At 41.5% G+C, this 21,455-nt stretch overlaps 1 protein-coding gene across 3 annotated transcripts in view; it reads right to left on the bottom strand.

Annotated features, from left to right (window-relative positions):
* ANK2 (ankyrin 2) overlaps nt 1-17,098 on the bottom strand; it is a 559,252-nt gene extending 542,154 nt beyond the window's left edge. For all 3 annotated transcript variants that reach the window (XM_043545376.1, XM_043545385.1, XM_043545350.1), the window contains exon 1: nt 14,616-17,098. In XM_043545376.1, the coding sequence (XP_043401311.1) occupies nt 14,616-14,687 (72 nt within the window). In that variant the 5' untranslated portion in view covers nt 14,688-17,098. The remainder of the gene's footprint in view (nt 1-14,615) is intronic.
* Between the last annotated feature and the right edge of the window lie 4,357 nt (nt 17,099-21,455).

Raw genomic sequence — 21,455 nt, 5'->3', positions numbered from 1 at the left:
CACCTATTTTTAGCAACTGTCACAGCAGTATTGCCAGCTGTAGTAATGTTTCCATGCAATTAAGAATTGTCTCTTTTCCACTTCAAGTGCTTCACATGTTGGTTGTCTATAACTACATCTTAAGCTAGATTATAGCATCAGGTTGTTAGCTAACTGAAGGATTATGAGTCCTGCAGATAATTATCAGTCTTCAGTTAGCATCAGAGGGAGATACACATTAAGTCTGACACCATTTATAAACTGTTGTCATGGTATGTTTCACCTATTGTTTTACATAGAGTTTGTGTGGTAACTATATTAACCCTATTTTACAAACATCCTCTCACTTCTGGTTGTGTCGTATATCTACTACATCATTGTGGAAGACCAGGGAACTATTCAGCTAGAAAGAAATTTCACAGAAAACTTAGAGCAAAAACCCTTTCTCTAGGATTTCAGGTTCATTTTGACAGGCTTCCTCTCTCATTCCGTTCTCTCTCTTTCCTATCTCTGGCTACATTGCCTCCATGTGGGTTAAACACCAAAACCAGCTCTAAACAGTCCCAACAAGGGGGTCATCTTTCTCTTGAGCTCTGTATTCTGGTTTTCACACACAAAGCTCTTTTTAAGACTCTGCACCTAATTAGGCTCAGCTGTACCTGATTGCTTCAGCTCAGGCAGGCATTCCCAGCTGAGACTCTGAAAACCTCAGCTGCAATTTAACTCAAAGAGCCCCATCCCAGAGTCTGGCTTGGCACGGCTAATCTCCCTCGAGACACATCACTAGGATTGTGAATACCTCTCCAGAAGACACTGTTGTTGTATTAGTGTGGAGTGTAATTTACAGTCCTATTGTATTTTAATTGGTTTGCTTTTTCAGGATAAAATTATAATGCAATTTAGCAATGGATGTTCCCATCTTCCTACTCAGGCTTTTATTTATTATTACTTGTACTACACTATGGCCTATAGGCCCAAAGTGACTGAGCCCCATTACGCTGGCTACTATATACATATAGTAGGAGACCTAAGCAACTTCAACCAGAAGTTTATGTTTACAAACAGTTTTTATTTATTAATACTAACTGCTTATCACTTCGTCCATTTTTAAGTGATATAAATTCTAATACTAATATCACAACATCATAATGCCCATTTTCTTTTTTTATCAATGGGAGTCAAGCATCTAAATCCCTTTGAAGATCTGGGCCTTCATCCAAAAAAAAATTGTTTTCTGATAGCATATAGTGTACACATTTGTGTCTATACAATACACCCTGTATTTTTATATACAATATAAGGAGAGCTGATAGTGTCTTCTATAGCTAGGTTGCCTATCACCTTCCATTATAAAGAATCTTTGCAACCTTTTTCTTTAGAAGCTTTAACATCTCGTTTGCTGCAAGACTTTGAAGCTTGGCAGAGACAAAGCCCTTGGGCTAGGGGCGTGCCTTTTATTTGTCCTATGAAATTCTGTTTAGGTCTGGTTGAATTATAAACTTTTGAAAATCACCATTGCCTTAAAAATATTAGCAGCATGCCAAAACAGTAACACTGAATATGAACATTCTAAAGAGTGTTACTGTATATTATGATAGTCATTAATTACATGATCAAATGCTATTTTTCCATAGGAGTGCTGCCTCATTAAGTGCATGGAAGAGACACAGAAAGGGTTAGAATTAAGATTGCATGGGCAACCTTAAATATAATATCTCCTAATTTTTGAGTGTTTAACTTTGCAACTTGAATAATATTTTTAATGTAGTTATTTACACTAATTTATTTATGCATTAACTATAATTACCTTTTCCTATTATACCTTACACCTATTATACAAACAGTTTCACTATCCTTTATGTTTGATTATTTTAAAATGCTGAATAGAGATTCTGTATTGGCATGCATTTTTCCCAATAAATCACACGTGGTTTACTGAAATCACGAATTCATATTTGTTCATTTCTGCAGACGTTCTCTTTGTTTAATGTTGTGCTGCCTAAGCTCATATGTCACCACTTTTACTTTTTTAATAGCTTTAAAAGGTCAAAATTAAAGATAAGATTGAACCAAAACTCTGGATGCTGATAAAGTGTTTAGAACTGGAAACTTTGTTTGGGTCCATCTCTGTTCATGATTAAATGAAACATGAAAAGGGTTTATTTATAAAGATCACATGGTAAATCATATAATATATCAGTTAATGTCAATATTCTGGTGATTGTCTTTGCATCTTTCCCTGACTTTTCTAAAGAGGCTTCATTCAACTGGATTATTTATTTATCATCTTCAACTTTTCAGTATTATTCTCAATATGAATATATTCAAGTATGTCTGTGGATAGTGTTTTATCATATACAAACAACAACAGTTAACATATCATTAAAGTGGCATTATAGCCACACAACCTTCACCTTAATTCTATCCCCTTTGGCCAAAATTCATGTGAACTGGAATAAGCAGGCGCAATTTACAACTCCCTCCACCAGCTGATCCCCCATGCACCTGACAGGGTTCACCCCTGGGAGGCCACAGGTGTTGCTGCTGCCTTCCCTCAGGATACTCCACCTGAAGTAGGCTGCTTTAATCTGTGACTGGAGCCAAACAAACACCCAGAGTGCTAGGGGATGAATTGCTTCTGCACATAATAGGGTTTCCTGGGATGTCTTATGCAACTACACTGGCAACCTGTGGAGTCTTTAGCAAAGAAGAGATTGTGACCACTTTATACCAGTGCAACCTCCTCTCAGTGGATCTTTGGCTACAGCAGGCCGTGGTAAAGGTCTATGCTAGTAGTAGCCAGCACAGGTCTAGGCTGAGTTTGATCCCTTGCATGTACATCATAATAGGGCTCTGCACAATTTTTTTTTTAACTAGTCCAAAATTCCACATTCTGCATCCAAAGATAGAGCAAAGGCTGAGATTGGCCTCAACTGAATCCCTAAAAAAATAACATTCTCAGACTCTGGGTGGAGGGGAGGGAAGCTAGACCTATATCCAAATTTTGCAACTAGGCTAATTTCTAATAAATAGATGCAGTTCTTTTCCTTAATACAGTAAAATACTTGCACCAAAAATGTAGATAAGAGGGAAATTAGGACACTGTTAATGGATTAAAGAATCTTCCACCTCTGGATCACAGGTTTAAATCCAGCCCAGTTCAGTAATGAACAAGCATACCATATGATTACCATTTGATTACCATATGACTGCTGTTACCATATGATTGCTGTTTGTTCCCTATGGGAAATGTATCTAGTAATTTCAGACCAGTTAACACATCACAAAAGCCACTAATACTCTTTGGCACCCTTGCTGGCTGTCCCAGAAGAGTCACCATGAACTCTCATCTATTCTCACTCTCAGAACTGAAGTCCTCCAGGGATGAAGCAAAGTGGCAAAGCAATGTAAGGAAGTTTTCTCAGTTACTGCCTGGCTGTACCTGTTCTGTAGAGAAAGAATGCCATCCTCCAGGGCTGTCAATCTGGCATCCACCAAGAGCAGTAAATTTAAAAATATGTATGTTAAAAAACCCTACAGATACCAAAATGAAGACAGTTGAAAAAGAAGGAAGAACATAGAGAGTTTTCTGATCAGAAGGATTTCAGATTACTCAGTCACTGCTGCTAACCTGATTTTCCTACTGATTATTGGCCCCCACATTCCTAGGTGGTGTATTTACTCTGTGTGTGTACTCACTAGAGCTAGTTGCAATGTTTTTTTACCAAAACCTTTTTTTGTCAAAACCAAAACTTTTCATAGGAACCGATGTCACTTTTGTCAGGAAGGTTTCTCTTGTCCAGTATAGAATTTCTGGTCAAAATGAGACACAGAGACCCACCCCAGAAGTTAGGGCATTCACCTGAGATGTACAAACCCCTGCTCTCCCTCATTTGGAGCAGCAACTTGAACCTAGTTCTCTCACATCCCAGGTGAGTACTCTGGGGACTCTTTCTCTCTGTTTTTATGAAATATTTTGAAAGGTCTTGGGTTAATCCTGATATGGACTGGAAAAATCTTTGTAATCGCGAACATTTTCATTGAATGGGAAAACTACTTCCTCACCACCTCTAATATCGACTTCATTGCTGTTGCTGATCATGTTGTCATTTCTCTCTCACCTGCATGCTGAATTTCTCACACTATATAATGACAGGTTTCAGAGTAGCAGCCGTGTTAGTTTGTATCCGCAAAAAGAAAAGGAGTACTTGTGGCACCTTAGAGACTAACCAATTTATTTGAGCATAAGCTTTCGTGAGCTACAGCTCACTTCATCGGATGCATTCAGTGAATGAAGTGAGCTGTAGCTCACGAAAGCTTATGCTCAAATAAATTGGTTAGTCTCTAAGGTGCCACAAGTACTCCTTTTCTTTTCACACTATGTAATACATTCTGACACCTTTGCTTCTTGCTTCAGTTTTGTTTTCACTTTCACCTCTGGAATGCAGCAAAAGTCACTAGCTACAATTTCAGTGCTCCAGAGAATCAGCAACACCGATAAGAGGATGTTCCACCGATTTTACCCAAGATTATTCTTTGGTCTCTTGAATAAAAGTTAAACAGTGCCATTTAAAGGGATGTCTGATCGTATTTTCATGCTCTGGTATTGACAGTAGTTTCTCTTTAATTTATAGACAGCTCAAATCCGAGCACTCCATTTTTCTCCCTTAAATTTAAATTGCACTACAAATCATATTCTTTTCCTGCTAACGTATTAGGCAGTCTTCACTTCTTATGGATGATGAACAGATCCTGGAAGATAGTAAGGAAGAGCTGTTTCCTATTTTTTTCTCTTCATTCAAAATATTTTAATCCAAATATCACAGAGGACTCTCCTCAATCTTCCCAGGGCTGTCAATCTGGCATCCTCCAAGAGCAGTAAATTTAAAGCCTTAAATCCCAGCCTTAACTGAATTTTAATATGACCTGTGGCCCTCCTTAGTACTTCTGGATAATTCCTCTGATTTTCTGCTTGTGTAGACAACTTCTGTTTCAGAACCCAACATTTAGGCTCTGATCCAGCAAACTTTAATTTAAGCACATGAGGAGTCCCACTGAAGTCATCGACTACTCGTGGTTAAAGGTATGCACATGACAAAGTACTTGGCTAGATCAGGACTTTAAAGGGTGGTTTTATAATGTGGGGGCTCAGGTTGCTATAAATAGTGTGCCTGTTCTGTCACCTGTGTGGAGTCCAGAGCCAGGAAAGGTTTCCATAGGATCTGGGACAAGGAGGTAGCTGACCCATCTTCTGCAAAAGTAGTAGGAGATCTGTAGAAGGGGCCTTCTAAATGTGGATACGCCACAGGACAAGTTCAAGATCTTGGTAATAAAGAACTTAAAGTATTTTCATATTGCCCTGTTTTCACCAAATGTCGGGTGTGCTGAAGACAAGTGTGAAAATACAATTAAGATCTGCATGAGAAATTTTATATTTATCTAGATTTTATAGGGTTTTTTTCCTCCTGAGGAGATAGCCCCTAAAATAAGCACTGAAAATCAGAAGAAAATTTTTTGAAACCAACTTGCAGAATCCGAAGTGTGGGTGACAACACCCCCCAATACATTCCAAAACACTGCACTCTGAAATGGTGTCATTTGCAATAGCTTTGTTTAACATTCAGTAATTTCTTAAGCTTTATATGATAAATACCACTGACATTAGGATGCAGGGCCTTTAAACAAAACTTCAGTGGGATGACTCACGTACTTAAGGAATAGCACATGCCCTGCTGAATCAGGGTCATAGCTAGCAAGTGCAAATAATGCACTCAACCCAGCAAGCATTTCAGAAATTTAACTCCAGTTCAGGAGCCTGATCCAAAGCTCATTAAAATCAACTGAAAGACTCCCATAGAGATAAGTGACCCAAGTCAGTAGGAGGTTTGCATGTAGAGTGGTTTCAGGATGTGGCCCAATAATCATAAGTGTTATTGTGATAACATAATGACAGGTTTCAGAGTAGCAGCCGTGTCAGTCTGTATTCGCAAAAAGAAAAGGAGTACTAGTGGCACCTTAGAGACTAACCAATTTATTTGAGCATAAGCTTTCGTGAGCTACAGCTTACTTCATCGGATGCATGAAAGCTTATGCTCAAATAAACTGGTTAGTCTCTAAGGTGCCACTAGTACTCCTTTTCTTTTTGTGATAACATAACAAAATGTAATCAGCATAATGGCTTCTTGTTAATGTACTCATTTGGTTTGTAACATCCTGAGTTTATTGCCATGCTGCAAGGCCTCTCTTCTCCCTTCCTCGTAAGGAGCTGTGAGAGATGTGGTGGTGTGGGACTCTAGTAGTGGTTGCAACAGGAGAGTCAATAATTTTAGCTGTATTTGGGTTATTTGATTTCATCTTGGGGCTTATATCTTTGTATATGTACTATTAAGTGTTTGTGAAGGGCATCCACTGCATTGTATGGATGCTGTTTCATTGCAGCCTAGTAAAAGTCCAAATAAGAAATACCAAACTCATATCCAAAGATCAGAAACATAACTGCTGAGTGGCTCCTTTCTAAGTGTAATTAAAAATAATTCTAAACATACAGTAGACAAAATGCATATTAAGCATGTAAGGCATTTGTAGCCATGAAACACTTCTTTCATTATTCATCCCTACATATTAATTCAGAATGTTGTGTCGCTGTCTCATGTTCATTGCAGAATAAATACCTGAATTAAAAACTAATTCAGAATGCTGAAAAACTAATTCAGAATGCTAAAAAGTACCTGATTTGAAAGTAAAAATAATCCATCAGACCCCTAATGGAGATACATGTAACTGTGGCAGCTAACAAACTGACTGCTAGGTAACATTGTAAATCATTGTAATAACTCTTTCTAAAATAGTAAAATAAAGATATGCACAGAAAAATAAGGTTTTCAATTTGTCATTAAATTTATATCTGACTAGTTAGTAGTTAATTTTGCTACAGTCTGAAGACTGCTTTTCTTTCCCTTTGGTTGCTTCTGACCCCCTGGAGCCATTTTGGTAACCAAGGACAGCCAGGGTGTAGAGATGCCCCAACCACATACTCCTTTTACCCTAGACATGCCCCTTTGACAATGGTCAGGAAGGGGGTATGGTACTGGAATTTACATTAGAAGATCCTCCTACACACATGGAATACTCCACTAGCCATGGCCAGCCCACAACATTTTGACACCTGAGGCGGGAAGCTCAAATGACGCCCCCATGCTCCCTCACTTGGGCCAAAACTTTGAAAGGTCTCAGTTCTGCCTTCTTCCTGTTCTGCTCCTCTCATGGTACTGCTCTGCTACCTACCCCTATAAAGGAGAACTAACAACTTAAAATGCCTTGTTCAAAAATTTTAAGTAACACTTAACTTTCAAACACCTGAACAGCAAATGTAACTTTTCTTGTCTGCGTAGTAAACACTGGCATTTTTATCTGTTTGAATAATCAAAGTGGTGCTTTCCTTGCCTTCTTGGTTGCAAAGATTTGAACTGCTTCCTGAAGGTCCACAGTCTGGGCCAGCTCATGCTCTATTGAGATGGCTGCAAGGCCAAACAGCCTCTCCTGTGTCACTGTGGAGCGTAGATGTGTTTTTATTAACTTCAGTTTGGAGAAGCTGTGTTCTCCACTGGCAACTGTTACAGGAAGTGTTAGAAGTATGTGCAGAGCAACAAAAGCATTTGGAAAGAGGGTGGTCATCTTATTTGTGCACACATATTCCAGAACAGCCTTTGGAGTTGATCCTGATGAAATGTATCTTGAAAGGGCTTTCAGTTCATCACCTAAATCACTCGCATCAATATCGCACAGATCATCATGTGTCAACACTGTCTCTAGTGCTCTGCATTGCTGGTGTAGGTCTTCTTCAGGTATAGTGAGGAGTTTGGGAATATCATACAACTTCCCAAATATACTGCTGTGTTCCTTGAGCTGCATGAAACGTTCTTCAACTGACTATATTGCACAACCTAACACCTGGTTAAAGAATTCAACTTTGAATTGTTGTTTGTGGTCTCTTATGGAATTATCCCGTGCCTCGTAATCAAAATGTCTTCTTCTTCGGTGACTCTTGTATTCTTGAATGGGTGGGAAAATAGCCTCAGTGTGAAGTTCTTCTGCCAATTTCTGTGCACTCTTCAGAACGTTTTGAAATCCCTCATTTGACCGGTAAGACTGTAGGTATGACTTTGCCTTGTCCAGTTGTTCCATTGCTCCAGATATATCAAGGTCAACACCTTGAAGTCTCTTGCTCACAACATTTATTTCAAACAGTATGTCATGCCACAACACTAAGCCACACAGAAATTTGAAGTTATGTATGTTTCTGGTGATTCCATTTCCCTCTGCCACTGTTCTCCCACGAACAGTTCCTGTCATAGCATTATCCTTCATAATGGCAACTATGGCATCATCTATCTTCCCAATTTGGTGTTTTATAGGCTTTATCGCCTCCTCTCAATTTTCCCCTCATGTGGCACTCAGTGGTTTCAATGTGAGAGAGGATGTTCCCAGATGTTGCTTCAAAATTTGCCATCAATGAGTTGATGCAGAGAAAAATACATAGATGCTTTGAATTACATTAAAAAATTCGCAAAAAGAAAAGGAGTACTTGTGGCACCTTAGAGACTAACCAATTTATTTGAGCATAAGCTTTCGTGAGCTACAGCTCACTTCATCGGAAGTGACTAACACAGCTGTTACTCTGAAACCTGTCATTAAAAAATTCAGCAGCCTCACTAGAAGCTGATGTAGCATCACTGACCACCAAGTTCAATGAATGAGAACTGCATGGGACAAAAAAAGCTCAAGGGTTTAAACTCTCGGATCCGTGTCTGCACTCCTCTGTTCTTTCCTCTCATGTTGGCACCATTATCGTAGCCCTGACCTCTCATGTCAGCTATCGCAATTCCCGTATGTTCCAGCTTTTTAAGAAGCACATTTGTCATACCAGCTCCTGTAGTATCATCAATGTCAATAAATTCTAGAAAATGCTCTCTGACCGTCACCATTGCAGGGACATTTACACTAGGTTCTGTTGCTGTTGCAAAACGCACCATTAAAGTAATTTGTTCCGTATGGCTGATGTCAGGTGTGCAGTCCAGAATAATAGAGTAATATCTTGCTGACTTCAGATCTGCCACAATCTTCTGTTTGACTTTTGTTGCCAGTAACTGTATGATCTCATTTTGAATTGTTTTTCCATGGTAGTGGTGTGTGTACATTTCTTGGGTGGTGACTCTTCTTAGATGCTCCTGGAGTACAGCATCAAACTCACCCATCAGCTCCACAATTTTAAGGAAGTTTCCATTGTTTGGCACATACAGCTGATTTGAAGTGCCACGCAGTGCTAGGTTTTGGGTAGCAAGCATTCTCACAATGGCAATGAGCCTTTTCAGAACATTTTGCCAGTAAAGAGACTCTGATGCAATCTTCTCTTGATGCTGATCATCTATGGTGGCCTTTAACCTTAGTCTCATTTCAAGCTCTTTCCATCTGTGGAATGCTTTCTGGTGATTTGCTTCTCTTGGCATGCCAGATTTCTTGCCAGATTTTTCCAGTCCTTTGTTCCTGTAGAACCCAATGTGGCTGGAACATTAGACTGGAAGAGTTTGCAACAAAAACAGTACGCAGCATTCTGGGGTTTTGAGTACGTAAGCCATGGCCTCTACACTTTGTCACCATTGGGGATTTCACACCAATGGGGTTGGATGGAAACTTCTATTTTCATTGTCTTCGGGGAACATGAAGTTTTTCATTTGCTGTGGCCCAAGCAATACGAGGAAGTCCCTCAGGTTACCGCTCAAGTGGGTCCACAGTCCTAGACTTAAGGAACTAAACTCAGCAGCAGCTGTTTCTTGTGCTTCCACCACACTCTTCTCTGATCTACACTTTTCTTCAAGAATGTGCATGGTTACATCCATTTGAGATGGAGATATGGATGCTGCAGTAGCTGCTAGGTCACCTGCATTCTGACTAACTGGAAGATCAGGCATCTCCTCACCACTCACATCCTCACTGGGGCCGGAAGGCTCACCGTGAACATTTGTGTCTGTGTAGCTCAGGAGAGCTCCTTCCTGCTCAGACAGAAAAGCTTCCTTTGCTTGCTTGCTTTTTCTGAATGCTGCCCCAGAGGGGTGTTTTCTTCTCTCACTCATGACTGCTGTTCTGTGCCAGCTATAGTGGCTCTCTACACTCAGTTGAAGGGGACAAATAAGCAGGTTACGAGCAGGGCCTGAGTGAGAGAAGATAGCGTCTTAAGGGCCTAATTGGCTCCTACTACTTCAGTTGACTGCCTGTTCTCCTCAAGAGAGTTCAGGGAAGGAGCAGGAAACAGGAAGCTCCCTGAGAAGCTGGTGTTAATCAGTCCAGGCTCCTGGGGGTGCTAGAGAGGTATATAAGAGGCTCCTCCTCCTCTCTCTCCCTGCAGTTCCTGCTGCTTTCTGTTATTCCCTTTCACCTTTTTTCCTCCCTGTCTGTTATGTCTCTTGTGCCCTCCTTCCTCCAGCACAGCACTCCACCATCCCTGTGCATCTAGAGCAGAGAGAATACATATGCACCAGCAGCAGACACAATTTTTACACTCTGGGTCCTAGTGGCACCCCGCCAAGGTCTGGCACTTGAGGCAGCCGCCTCAGTTCATCTCATGGTAAGGCCACCCCTGCCACTAGCCACTTGAGCACACGTAACAGCCCAGTGAAGCCTATGGTATTTGTCTCACTTCCCCGGTATGTAACAGCTCACTTTTCTTTTGGATGGAATGCAATATTGTCTCTGTGTTTTTAATATTACCGTGTAGAGAACAACTCACTGGTTCTAGAATGGCTTCTCTTTTTCCCTTCCCTCTATGGGCTGTGTCAGCAGCAACCCCCAACTGTTTGCTATTAAAAATAAATAACTGGAAACGTAATATTCAAGTCATATTCATGACTTAGATTCTGACCATAGATCTAAGAAATGCACCAAAGGGTTGAAATGTGCAGGAGGATCAAATCAAATTTCTATTGAGGTGAGTCGCCATAGCAGCTCTCAGTCACTACAAGGGATGATTCTGCATATCTGGTTCAAATAAACATACTGAATAAATTATAAGCAAACAAGCTACAAGTTTCTCTATGGCCTGATTTCTCAAAGATTCCTAGTGTTTAGGTTTGGGACCTGATTTCTTCAAGGTCAGGTCCTTGCTAGCTCTTTACTGTAACTTCTTTTTGTCCTAATACTCCAAGTCTTTGCTGATTTCACTGTGTAGAGAGGGTCAAATGAATTCAGGAAAGTCCCCTATTCACTTTGCTCACTTCTAGAATCAAACTCAGACTGAACTATTAAAGCCCTGATACTTTCTTCCTCATGTTCAGTTTCCAGCTGGGAAGGAACAGGAAGTGCCAAAATACTTGAAAAAAAGACTGTTCTTGTGGTATTTCCAGCTGGGGCCAGAAGCAAATGTGTCTTGAAATCTCACACAAAAGCCTTGTTACCCAAGATTTCCAGCCTGACCTTTCCATACATAATAGATTTGGTAGTTCAGATAATCATCCAAACTTCTGAAGGGTTATCTGAACTCCAAAAGCTGAGATTTCCCCATAAACACTATGACTACTTTGTCAACAGATTTCAGAGTAACAGCCGTGTTAGTCTCTATTCGCAAAAAGAAAAGGAGTACTTGTGGCACCTTAGAGACTAACCAATTTGTTTGAGCATAAGCTTTCATGAGCTACAGCTCACTTCATAAACTTATGCTCAAATAAACTGGTTAGTCTCTAAGGTGCCACAAGTACTCCTTTTCTTTTTGTCAACAGAAGATACAAAGAAGAATACATATGTGGCACACTAATCTGATTACTTACCAAGAATCCTTTTTTGCACAGTTTTTAATTTACTAATTTTACCATCTTAATCATACTACTTTTGAAGGCCTAATATAAAAAGCAAACTCAACATTTCAGACCTTAGCAGGACACGCCCATTATTATCTATTCTATTTCTAGTATGTTCAAAAACACTTGCAGAACAGAATCACTGCAATTCCTTGCAGTCAGAAGTTGGCAGTATTTCTGTTCTACTTGAGTGGATGAAGACCAGGCCAGGTGGAGAATGGCAAAATAACTCTAAAAAACAATTTCAAAATTCAAAAAATGCACCAGTCACTACAATTTACAGCTCTTTTTTGCAAAGAGCTGCAACAGTGTTACAAAAAACAGGAGATGGAACAATAGCCTGGAAATTGCTGCATTATATTAATTAGGAATTGTATTCATGTGCTTCAATAAACATGTCTCACCCACAATAGTAACACACCCTAAAATATTGGTGAATGTATAGCTACTGTTATTCAAATTGTTTTAATGTAACTTTGTATTAATCTCTTGGCATCCTGATATAATTCAATATGTGTGCATACACAAGTTTGTATATATACATATGAGTATTATATTTAACATACATGCATGTATTACACATGCACACCTACATAGTATTTGAAATAGTCTTGTTTGTATATTTATATTAGAATGTGAAGAGGTAAGGAGAGATGTGTCAACAGATTAATAATTAACTGTTTTCTTTCAGTGCTTTACCTTTCAGTCCTTCTTCCGTTGTTAAAACTCAGTGATACTTTGGTTTTTGGATCCCTCACCATCAATGTTCATAAAATGACATCATCTAGCTCACTGAGTTGGGAGGGGTTCTACATGATTGATACACACTGATGGGAAAGGCCCATGTGTTTTTTGTCATAATTTTAATGTAATTCAGTAGCAACTAGGGTCCTACTTTCTATATATTTATTTAGGAAGTATTAACAGGTTTACAAATCCTTGCCATGTAAATATCAGAAATACATGATTGCAACAGTGAATTTTGTTTAGAGACATTATATAGGAATATTGCTATCAGATCTCTCTCTTTTTTTTTAAACAGGGTGATACCACATTACAAAGTGAGCGTCATCACAACATAGGGTCTTGCTTTCTACAACTGAATTCATTTTAGACAATTTAGTGCATGTCACTGGAGAACATATTTATTAGATTTCAACAGTATAGATATCTTATCTTTGCCCTTGACACAGCATGTCAAAATCAACAGAAGCAACAGACAGAGGCAGCAAGATGGCAGTCAAAAGAAAGATCCAGTACAGCATAGTCACCAGAACTTAATTAGATTACAAACAGGTAGATCTATAACCCCTTAATTTTTCACTGAGTTGCCAAACAAGTGGAATGAAGGGAAAAGAAACTGAGAGTCCTTATAATACTACAACTTACATGAATCAGACCATGAACCCCTGGAGATCCTGATGTGGAAAGCGATGTAAACCGAAGGTGAGCATAACACTTGAGAGCATTTCTAGATGTTATCATAACTTTTCCATGTTTACATTGAATTTCCCCTCCACCCACCCCTACCCCTTCCCAACAACTGCAGCTCTGATCATTTACAGAGAAAAAAACCTGCCATCTGCTATCCTCACATATCCCCACTTCATTTCCTGAAGCCCAATCCTAGCTGAGCCAGTAACCAAGGAAAACTCCAAACTTCATCCTCAGCCTGCCTCCTCCTGTGTCAGAGCCACCCTTGCCATCTCCGTGTCCCATCAGAGCATGACAATAATAACATAGCCAAGAAAGATCACACTCACGCCTACACACATTGACATACTGCCTCTGTGCTACCCTTCCTGTCATCAGTGCATCTGCAGATCACAAGCATACACCACACAGCTCTTAGACACCCAGATGGCTTCAGCCCCTCTTATATGACACAGTGCAAATAGAAACCCACATTCCTCTAGAATACAATGATAAACTCTGTGTCTGTGAGAGAGAGAAAAAGAGACAAGTGGTGTTTGTCTGTCATACAATGTCCTGGTATTTGACTCTTCCAGGTTATGTGGGGTTTCTCATGTGCAGTGTTTTGTGTGTGAGATGAATGAGTCAGGCTTTGTGTGGGTCTGTGATGTTTTAACACACGTGGTGGTTGTGTCATCTGTGATATTTGTTTCAGTGCTATGTCAGACGTGTGTCTGCTATGTGTGACACATGGTGTCAGTGTGAAGTGAGTATGTGTTTGTTTTGTACAGGGAGCATACATTACTCTGCGTTATGCATTCCACGCAGACTGTGTTGTGTGCCAGTGCCTTGCAATGTGTGTATTGTGCAGCATCAAGTCAGTGTGCGCCAGGCTGTTATTACAATGTGTGGTTGTGCCAATGCCGTGCAGGGCGTGTTGTTGTGCCAATGCCATGCAGTGTGTTCAGAGGCACTGTGTGGCAGTGCCATGCAGTGTATCGTGCGGCACTGTGTGGCAGTGCCATGCAGTGAGTGTAGGGAGGCACTGTGTGGCAGTGCCATGCAGTAAGTGTTGTGTGGCTGTGTGGCAGTGCCATGCAGTGTACTGTGAGACAGTGTAGGTTAGTGCCATGCAGTGTATCGTGCGGCAGTGTGTAGCAGTGCCATGCAGTAGGTGTAGGGAGGCACTGTGTGGCAGCGCCATGCAGTGTACTGTGAGACAGTGTAGGTTAGTGCCATGCAGTGTATCGTGCGGCAGTGTGTAGCAGTGCCATGCAGTAGGTGTAGGGAGGCACTGTGTGGCAGTGCCATGCAGTGGGTCCTGTGAAGCGATGTGTGTCAGTCCCAAGCTATGTGCCCTCTCCAGGGTGCACCCACCTGGCGAATGCGTGCCTGGCTGGCGGGGGGAGAGGACCCGCCTCCCGGGCCGGGGGAGGTGGGGGAAGCCATCTTCCTGCTCCTGGGCTCCTTCTCGCTGTCACTGTGCTCTCCCCTGCCCTGCCGCCCGGCCTCCGCCTGCGACCGCCGCAGCCGCCTCCCGGCCTCTCCTCTGACAGCGCCAAGGGCAGGAGGAGGGAGCTCTGATCATCCCAGAGCCCCGCGCCTCACCGCCCCTCTGCCGCCCCTGGCCGCAGCCCCGAGCGGCCCCGGCAGAGCGCAGCGCCGTCCCAGCCAACCCGGGCCCCCGGCGCGCCCTGCAGCGGTGGGTGGGAAGGGCTGGAAGCCGGTCACTGCATGACCTTGCCCGTAGAAGTCAGCGGCAGTGCGGCTGTGCCTCCGCTCGGGCTCCGCGGCGGGGCGGCTTCTGCGGCAGCCGCGCACACCAGCCTCCAGTCTCCTCCAGCCCGTGTGTGCGTGTGTGCGAGCGGGGGGGTGGGGAGCGGCGCGAGCGCTGGGATTATTCTAGCGGCCCTCACAGAGAGCAGCGAGCGAGCCAGCCAGCCAGCGAGCAGGCTGGGCCGCTGATTGAGCTCATGGACAGCTCCTGGAAATAACGTCTCGCTGCACCACTGCTGGCTGGAGCCGAGGGTGGGAAAGTGGGAAGAGGGAGTCGTCGTCCCCCCCCTTACTTACACACACACACACCCCACCTAACCACCCCATTACCAGCCCGCAGCCCCGCACCAGGAATTAACCCAGGCAGTGCGGAGCTGATACGTGACTTGCTTCCCTTTTAGCCCTTTGGCAAACTGGCCTAGGAAGCAGGTCTCCTGCTGGTGGGCAATGGGAAAAGTGCATGGGGGCCTTCTCGTGCTTCGGGGAGGGGAGTGTGAGCCTTGGGAGAGACAAAAACGTTGTTGATCTTTCTTTTGAGTGAAGGTGCCGTCAGTCCACTAGCGGGCCAGCTGGATGCTGGGAGCTTCATCACGGCAAGGGTACTTCAGTGCAAAGTTACAGAAATCTGGGTTCGTGAAGTTTCTGGTGACCGGACTGAAAGAAAAGTGCGTATGGGTGGGGTAGCGGGTGTTTGTATATACTTACTCTGCTTTCTGTCTCTGAGCCCTGGGGAAATGGTGCTAGGAAATTAACATAATCAGCACAAATGCATTAATGATAAGGCTGGGTCTACCCGGAGCAAGTTTGTAATTAAAGACCGGGGGACGGGGGAGCGTCCTGCACAGGTACACATTTATACAATTCTGTGCCTAGAGGACCTTTAAGGAACTGTGTCGTTTAATGTGTGATGCTGTACTATGCATTGCAGGGAGCAGGCCAGCCCCCTGAGAACTTTACACTGATCAAGACAATATGAAATATAATAATGATACTTAGGACTTTGCAAACATAAATATTTTTGTGTTTATAATATTTGTTTGTAAAGCCCTAAGTATCCTTATAATAGACCAAAACTTTACATTCTGACATGTCACCTCACTGAGGGATTAACAGAATTTCATTAATTAGGTAAAAGTAATAAAGAATGAATGCATATCTTCCTTGGCAGGCTTGTCTTTTCAGTCCCTGCTAGAGCACTCATTAAAGGGTGACCATTTTTTGTACCTTCAAAAGATTCCACATTAGAATTCTGAATGCTTTAGAGGCTAATATATTTCAGCCAGACAGGTCACTTAAGCTTTTATTACTTTGAAAGTAGAATTTATCAGCCAGTCAGACTGCAAAGCTATTGTATGTCTCTTTCCCTATAATAGGCACAAGAACGCACTGTATGCTACAGTCCATGAATTCTGATTATTTTACATGTACCTTGTCTATGTACCATATCAATCACACAGATAAAAAAGGAAGTGGGGGAGGGAGAGATGGAAAAAGTGGAGATGGAGGAGAAGAAGCTAAGGCGAGAGTAAAGTGTAAAATAAAATAAATAGAGAGTGAGGGGGAGAGAGAGAGAAAGAAGGGCAGGCAACTGGGGATGTGGCGTCAGATGGTGCTTGGGTCAGCAAAGAAGAGGACATTCTCAGAACCACTTGAATCAAGATAATTTTAAATATCCCTTATTCTGTTCCTGGAGATCAATAGCCATTACTGTAGTGTTGAGTATATTGGGATATAAATGTTTTCCACTCCACTTATAACTGCCTTGATGTCAATGAGAGTGATCTTCAAGGTTTATTTTTTTCTGCGATTTTCCTTCTCTGGTTTCTTCAGAAAAAATAATTCTGGAGGCCATAGAACTCTAAAGCTTGTGATACGTAGGTTGTATACCAGATGTTTTATTTCAACTGTGTGTTCACTGAGTCTTTGTAACTGATGCAGCTTCATCTCAAGCTGGATATCAAGAAGAAACCAAAGATGACAGAGAAGAAATTTTATTTCCTATTTTAAATATATTATTTTTAAATACTAAAGGATACATTTTACCTTCCAAGTAGGCTCTAAATAAAATTGTAAATAAAATTACTTACTTTAAAATGCAAAAAAAGTTCATATTTTCATATGTGTTTACTATATTCACAAACACAGTCTGATTGCTGAGGAATGCCTATATTTCTCATTTGCTGAACACCAGTGGTTTTGGCCTTTATCCTTATGGTACATCCAAGTCTTTTAGGTATATCTTTATCATAGGACATGTGTATGCATATTACAACCTGGTTTCACTATTTATTTGTATTGTCAGGAGCCCTCACTGTACAAACATAAAATAAAAGACATACCCTGCCCCAAAGATTCATAGATGTTCAGGCTAGAGAGGATCATTATAATCATCTAGCCTGACTTCTCGCATAACACAGGAATTGTTATGGAATAGAATTTCACTTAGTGATTCCTGCATCAAGCACATAACTCCTGGTTCAGCTAGAACATAAATTTTAGAAAGAGAATCAATCTTGATTTAAAGACCTCAAGTGATAGAGATCCATTACATCCCTAGATAAGTTGTTTCAATGGTTAATTATCCTCACATTTTTAAAACTGTTATTTTTAGTCTGAATTTGTCCAGCTTCAGCTTCCAGTCATTGGATCTTGTTATACCTATGTCTGCTGGATTAAAGAGCTTTCTACTATCAGAAGTCTTTCCCCCACACTATTTTGTTATACTGCTGTCAAAAACATTATGTACACAATTGTAGTGCAGTCTCTCAATTCTTTTCCTAAGTACTATTCTTTAGCTGGGTTAGGTTATACTCTCTGTAGACTTGTGCATGAGCTCAGACTTGTGCATTTTTGGTGCTACATACTGACCATATTTTTACCAGTGGGAGAAAGTATGCTTTTTAATGTGTTGACTAATATGCATTAACTAACATTAAAATTATCTCTAGCAGCTAATATGTTAAAATAACTTTGCTACACTAGGATTTTAACATGTTTTAGCATTTCAGCTTTGTTCCTTGTGTCAACATGGCCACTGTGTCTGATTTTGAGAGGCCTCCACTCAACTCTTGCTGTTCCAGGATCTGTATTAGGACAGACTGTGAAAATTAGGGTTGGAGAAGACTTTTGCTAGTGCAGATTCAGAGACGTCTGGTTCAGGAACAAAATTAACAGCTCTCATGGGAATGGAGGGAGTGGTCTTGCAGGCTCTGAATTTCCCAACTCCTCTACCTCACTACATACTGTGTGAATTATTAATGGACCTAGTAGAGAGATTACTAGATGCACAGGAAATGGGCCACATCCAGCTAAGACCACTTGACTGAAGTTGGGGAAGTGGGAGAAGTGGGATAAACCAGAGATTTGGGGGACACCTAGTCACACCCTAATTAGGAAAACATAATACTACAAATAGGGTAGCATGCCCCAGTCCTCTTCTTGAGGTGGAAGGAGATCCACAAAGGGTGTAAACGGGCTGCTGAACCTCACCACAAGTAGATAACACAGCTGGTTGGAGAATCAGGAACTTTTAGAGGGAAGCATATAGTTGTGTGTAAAGGATGGGCTAAGATAGCGATTCAGAAAGTGGGTGCATGGAGAAGGAAGTCCATGGGACCTTCTGAGGTCCTCTCAGGTTTAGAAATTTTGGGAAAAATCCTGAGCAAACCACCTTTTTAGGGGTTTTCCTATCACTAATTTATTGACATTGGGACATTCTAACTTTACACACCTGTTCTTCACATTCTCATGCCTGAAACTAACAACAAAACAAATTTCCTCAGTGTAATATATTGAAAGTGGCTAGTGAGGAAAAATGTCCAGGAATGCCTGTAGAGCAAGGAACTCTCTGAACTACATGTCGCTGTACACATCTTTCAGCTAAATCAGAGATCCAACCCTCAGGAATGTAGATTTGTGACACGCTTGGAGATACTAGCTCTGTTAATCAATGAATGAATTACACTCATTCATATGCATTCTTGTTAACTGACAGAGTATGGTCTTGGTAATAGTCCTCATTTAATTCACTCAAAAACAATTCAATACACATTATTACTAAATAGAAGATTGAAATATTCTTCATTATATTTCAGAACAGCAAATGTGAGAGCACAGAATGGAAATTGCTCATATAATCTATGAGGGGGACAACAGGATTTTGTGAATGTCTCTCAGCAAAGAAGGGAAAGCCATGTAACACATTGGTATGTTGACTGAGATGAGTTATTATTTACCGCAAGTGTACATCACATTTTACAGACACCTACAAAAGAAGATTCCTGCTCAGAGGAGTCTGCAATCTAATCCAGACAAATGTAGGCTAATAACTCAAAAGGAAGAGGAAGAATGGCTATCCTTGGCATGGCAATCAAAGTTGGAAGGCTTCATTAAAGACTTGGGTTTTCAGGGCAGATTTGAAAGAAGATTAAAGGTTGTTTGGCATGAAAGAAGGCAGCTGCTCTAAGTGTAGGAGTGACATGAAAGAAGGTGTGAAGTGAAAAGTGAGAGAAGGCAACAAATGTAATCTGAGTTTGGGTGTAAATTAGGAGTAACTCCATGCAGTTTGATGAGTGTAAAACAGTGGGAGATCTGAATAAGCCCCCATGCCACAGTCTATTCACATATCACAACCAAAAAGACAGCTCATGATAGACTTTCCCTTCGTTACAAGGCATGAAGTCTGTGGGGCAATTGCTGCCACCTTGCACCAATGCAAATTTTAACTGAACAAAATTATGTCTCTTTTCATCCTACTTACCTGTATTTATATTCCATTAGCATCCTCTCAGCCTCCTACATCATTAACATCCCTAGAACTGCTGAACCCATACACCACCTGCCCTCATGGATCAGCACTCCTCTGTCTCAGGGTTTTTTATAATGCCCATCACCAAAGTATGGAATGCACATCAGATGGCTTTGTTCCTGATAATTACAGTTGGTGAACTCACAGACTTGAAGGGTCTATCAAGGTTGTTGCAAGCAGGCAAAGAACTAAGAGGCTCAGGAACTCTAAGGCTATGGATAGGATTTTGGGATAGAAGGAGACTAAGACTGGGAAGCAAGTATACAGAAGGTTGGCTGAGGGGCGCGGGTGGGATTCAGGTGGAAAGGTAGAGGCAATGCTAAAGCGGGAGAGATGGGTATCTCAGAGAAAGGTAATTATTTGAAGCAGCAACTCAGTTTTGGGAGATGATAACATCTGAGTAATTTCCCCCTTTGTTTCTCCAGTGTTTAATGGTGTTATTGGAGGGTGATTCCAAGAGTTAATGGTCTGGTGTTCCAATGAAACTGATCTTATTCAGAAAATGTTTTCATTCCCCTCCTGTTTTCTCTTCTACTGTGTTTTAGAATTTTAATTTTGAACTTTTTCCCCCCAAATATTTTCCAGGTAGAAGATCCTCTTAATCTGCTTAGTTTAGGAAAAAATATCCCAATGTGTTAAAGAAAGAAAGATGTCAAGGAATGCCATATATTGTAGAAATATACAAAGTGTAATGGGGGAGGTTGGATTTCTTCTCAACATCAGCCCCAGATTTTTTTTCCTGCAATGTTCCTGATGTAATAATGCCATGGGTTTGATCTTCCAATCTGTTCACATTCCACATGGATGGAGTGGAAGGGGAAGGATGTGGGGGGAGTGTCACATCAGGCTGGTTGCAGTTCCCTGATTGAGAGCTGCCCAGCCTCAGCACAATTGAGAGGTACACAAGGGCAATTAATTTATGCCACTGCCATATGGTTCCTGAGGGATCTTACATCAATGGAGGAACAGGCATAATTGAGCTTCACTTCACCACACCTCTTCCCTGTTACCTAGCTGCCCTGCCCAACACAATGCCCTCAATATGCCCTTACACTGGGGACAATGAGGTGGCTAGCACATGCCACACTTCCGCCAGCAGAGAGTTCCCCTGCAAAGGAGGAGTACAGCGCTCGTTATCTCCAGCCATTTTACGGCCATTTTGCCCTGCTTACATGGCACAAAGTGGCCTTAGTGGACTTGAGAGCCCTGTAACCTGAAGGTTGCAACATGCATTGGTCAGATGCATACATTGCAGGGTTATATGTAATTTGTGATTTTAACAGTAGCCTTGAAAATGGTATCAGAAATGGAGGTAAATATTATAGGTCAAATCCTCAACTGGTATGAATGGGAGCAGTGCATTGCCTTCAGTGGTGCTTGGTACAGTTTCACCAGCTGATGATCTGGCATTTCCCATTCATATGTATTTGCTAATGTTAGAACTCTGCAGATACTACTTAACATTGCTTATCCATCTCTGCAGATACTACTTAACATTGCTTATCCAGGGATGGATAAACTCTTTTTGCCTCCATTCGAGACCAGTTGAACATCATGGGTTTGACAGGTGAGCCTGAACTCTTAACATTTATTGGGACCATTTTCCACCTAGGAGAGCCTGTGGAAAAAGCAGC

Source organism: Chelonia mydas, chromosome 4 (assembly GCF_015237465.2).
Source record: "Chelonia mydas isolate rCheMyd1 chromosome 4, rCheMyd1.pri.v2, whole genome shotgun sequence".
NCBI lineage: Eukaryota > Metazoa > Chordata > Testudines > Cheloniidae > Chelonia > Chelonia mydas.
The sequence above is the reverse complement of the archived record's forward strand: the minus strand, read 5'-3'. Positions and strand labels throughout refer to the sequence as shown.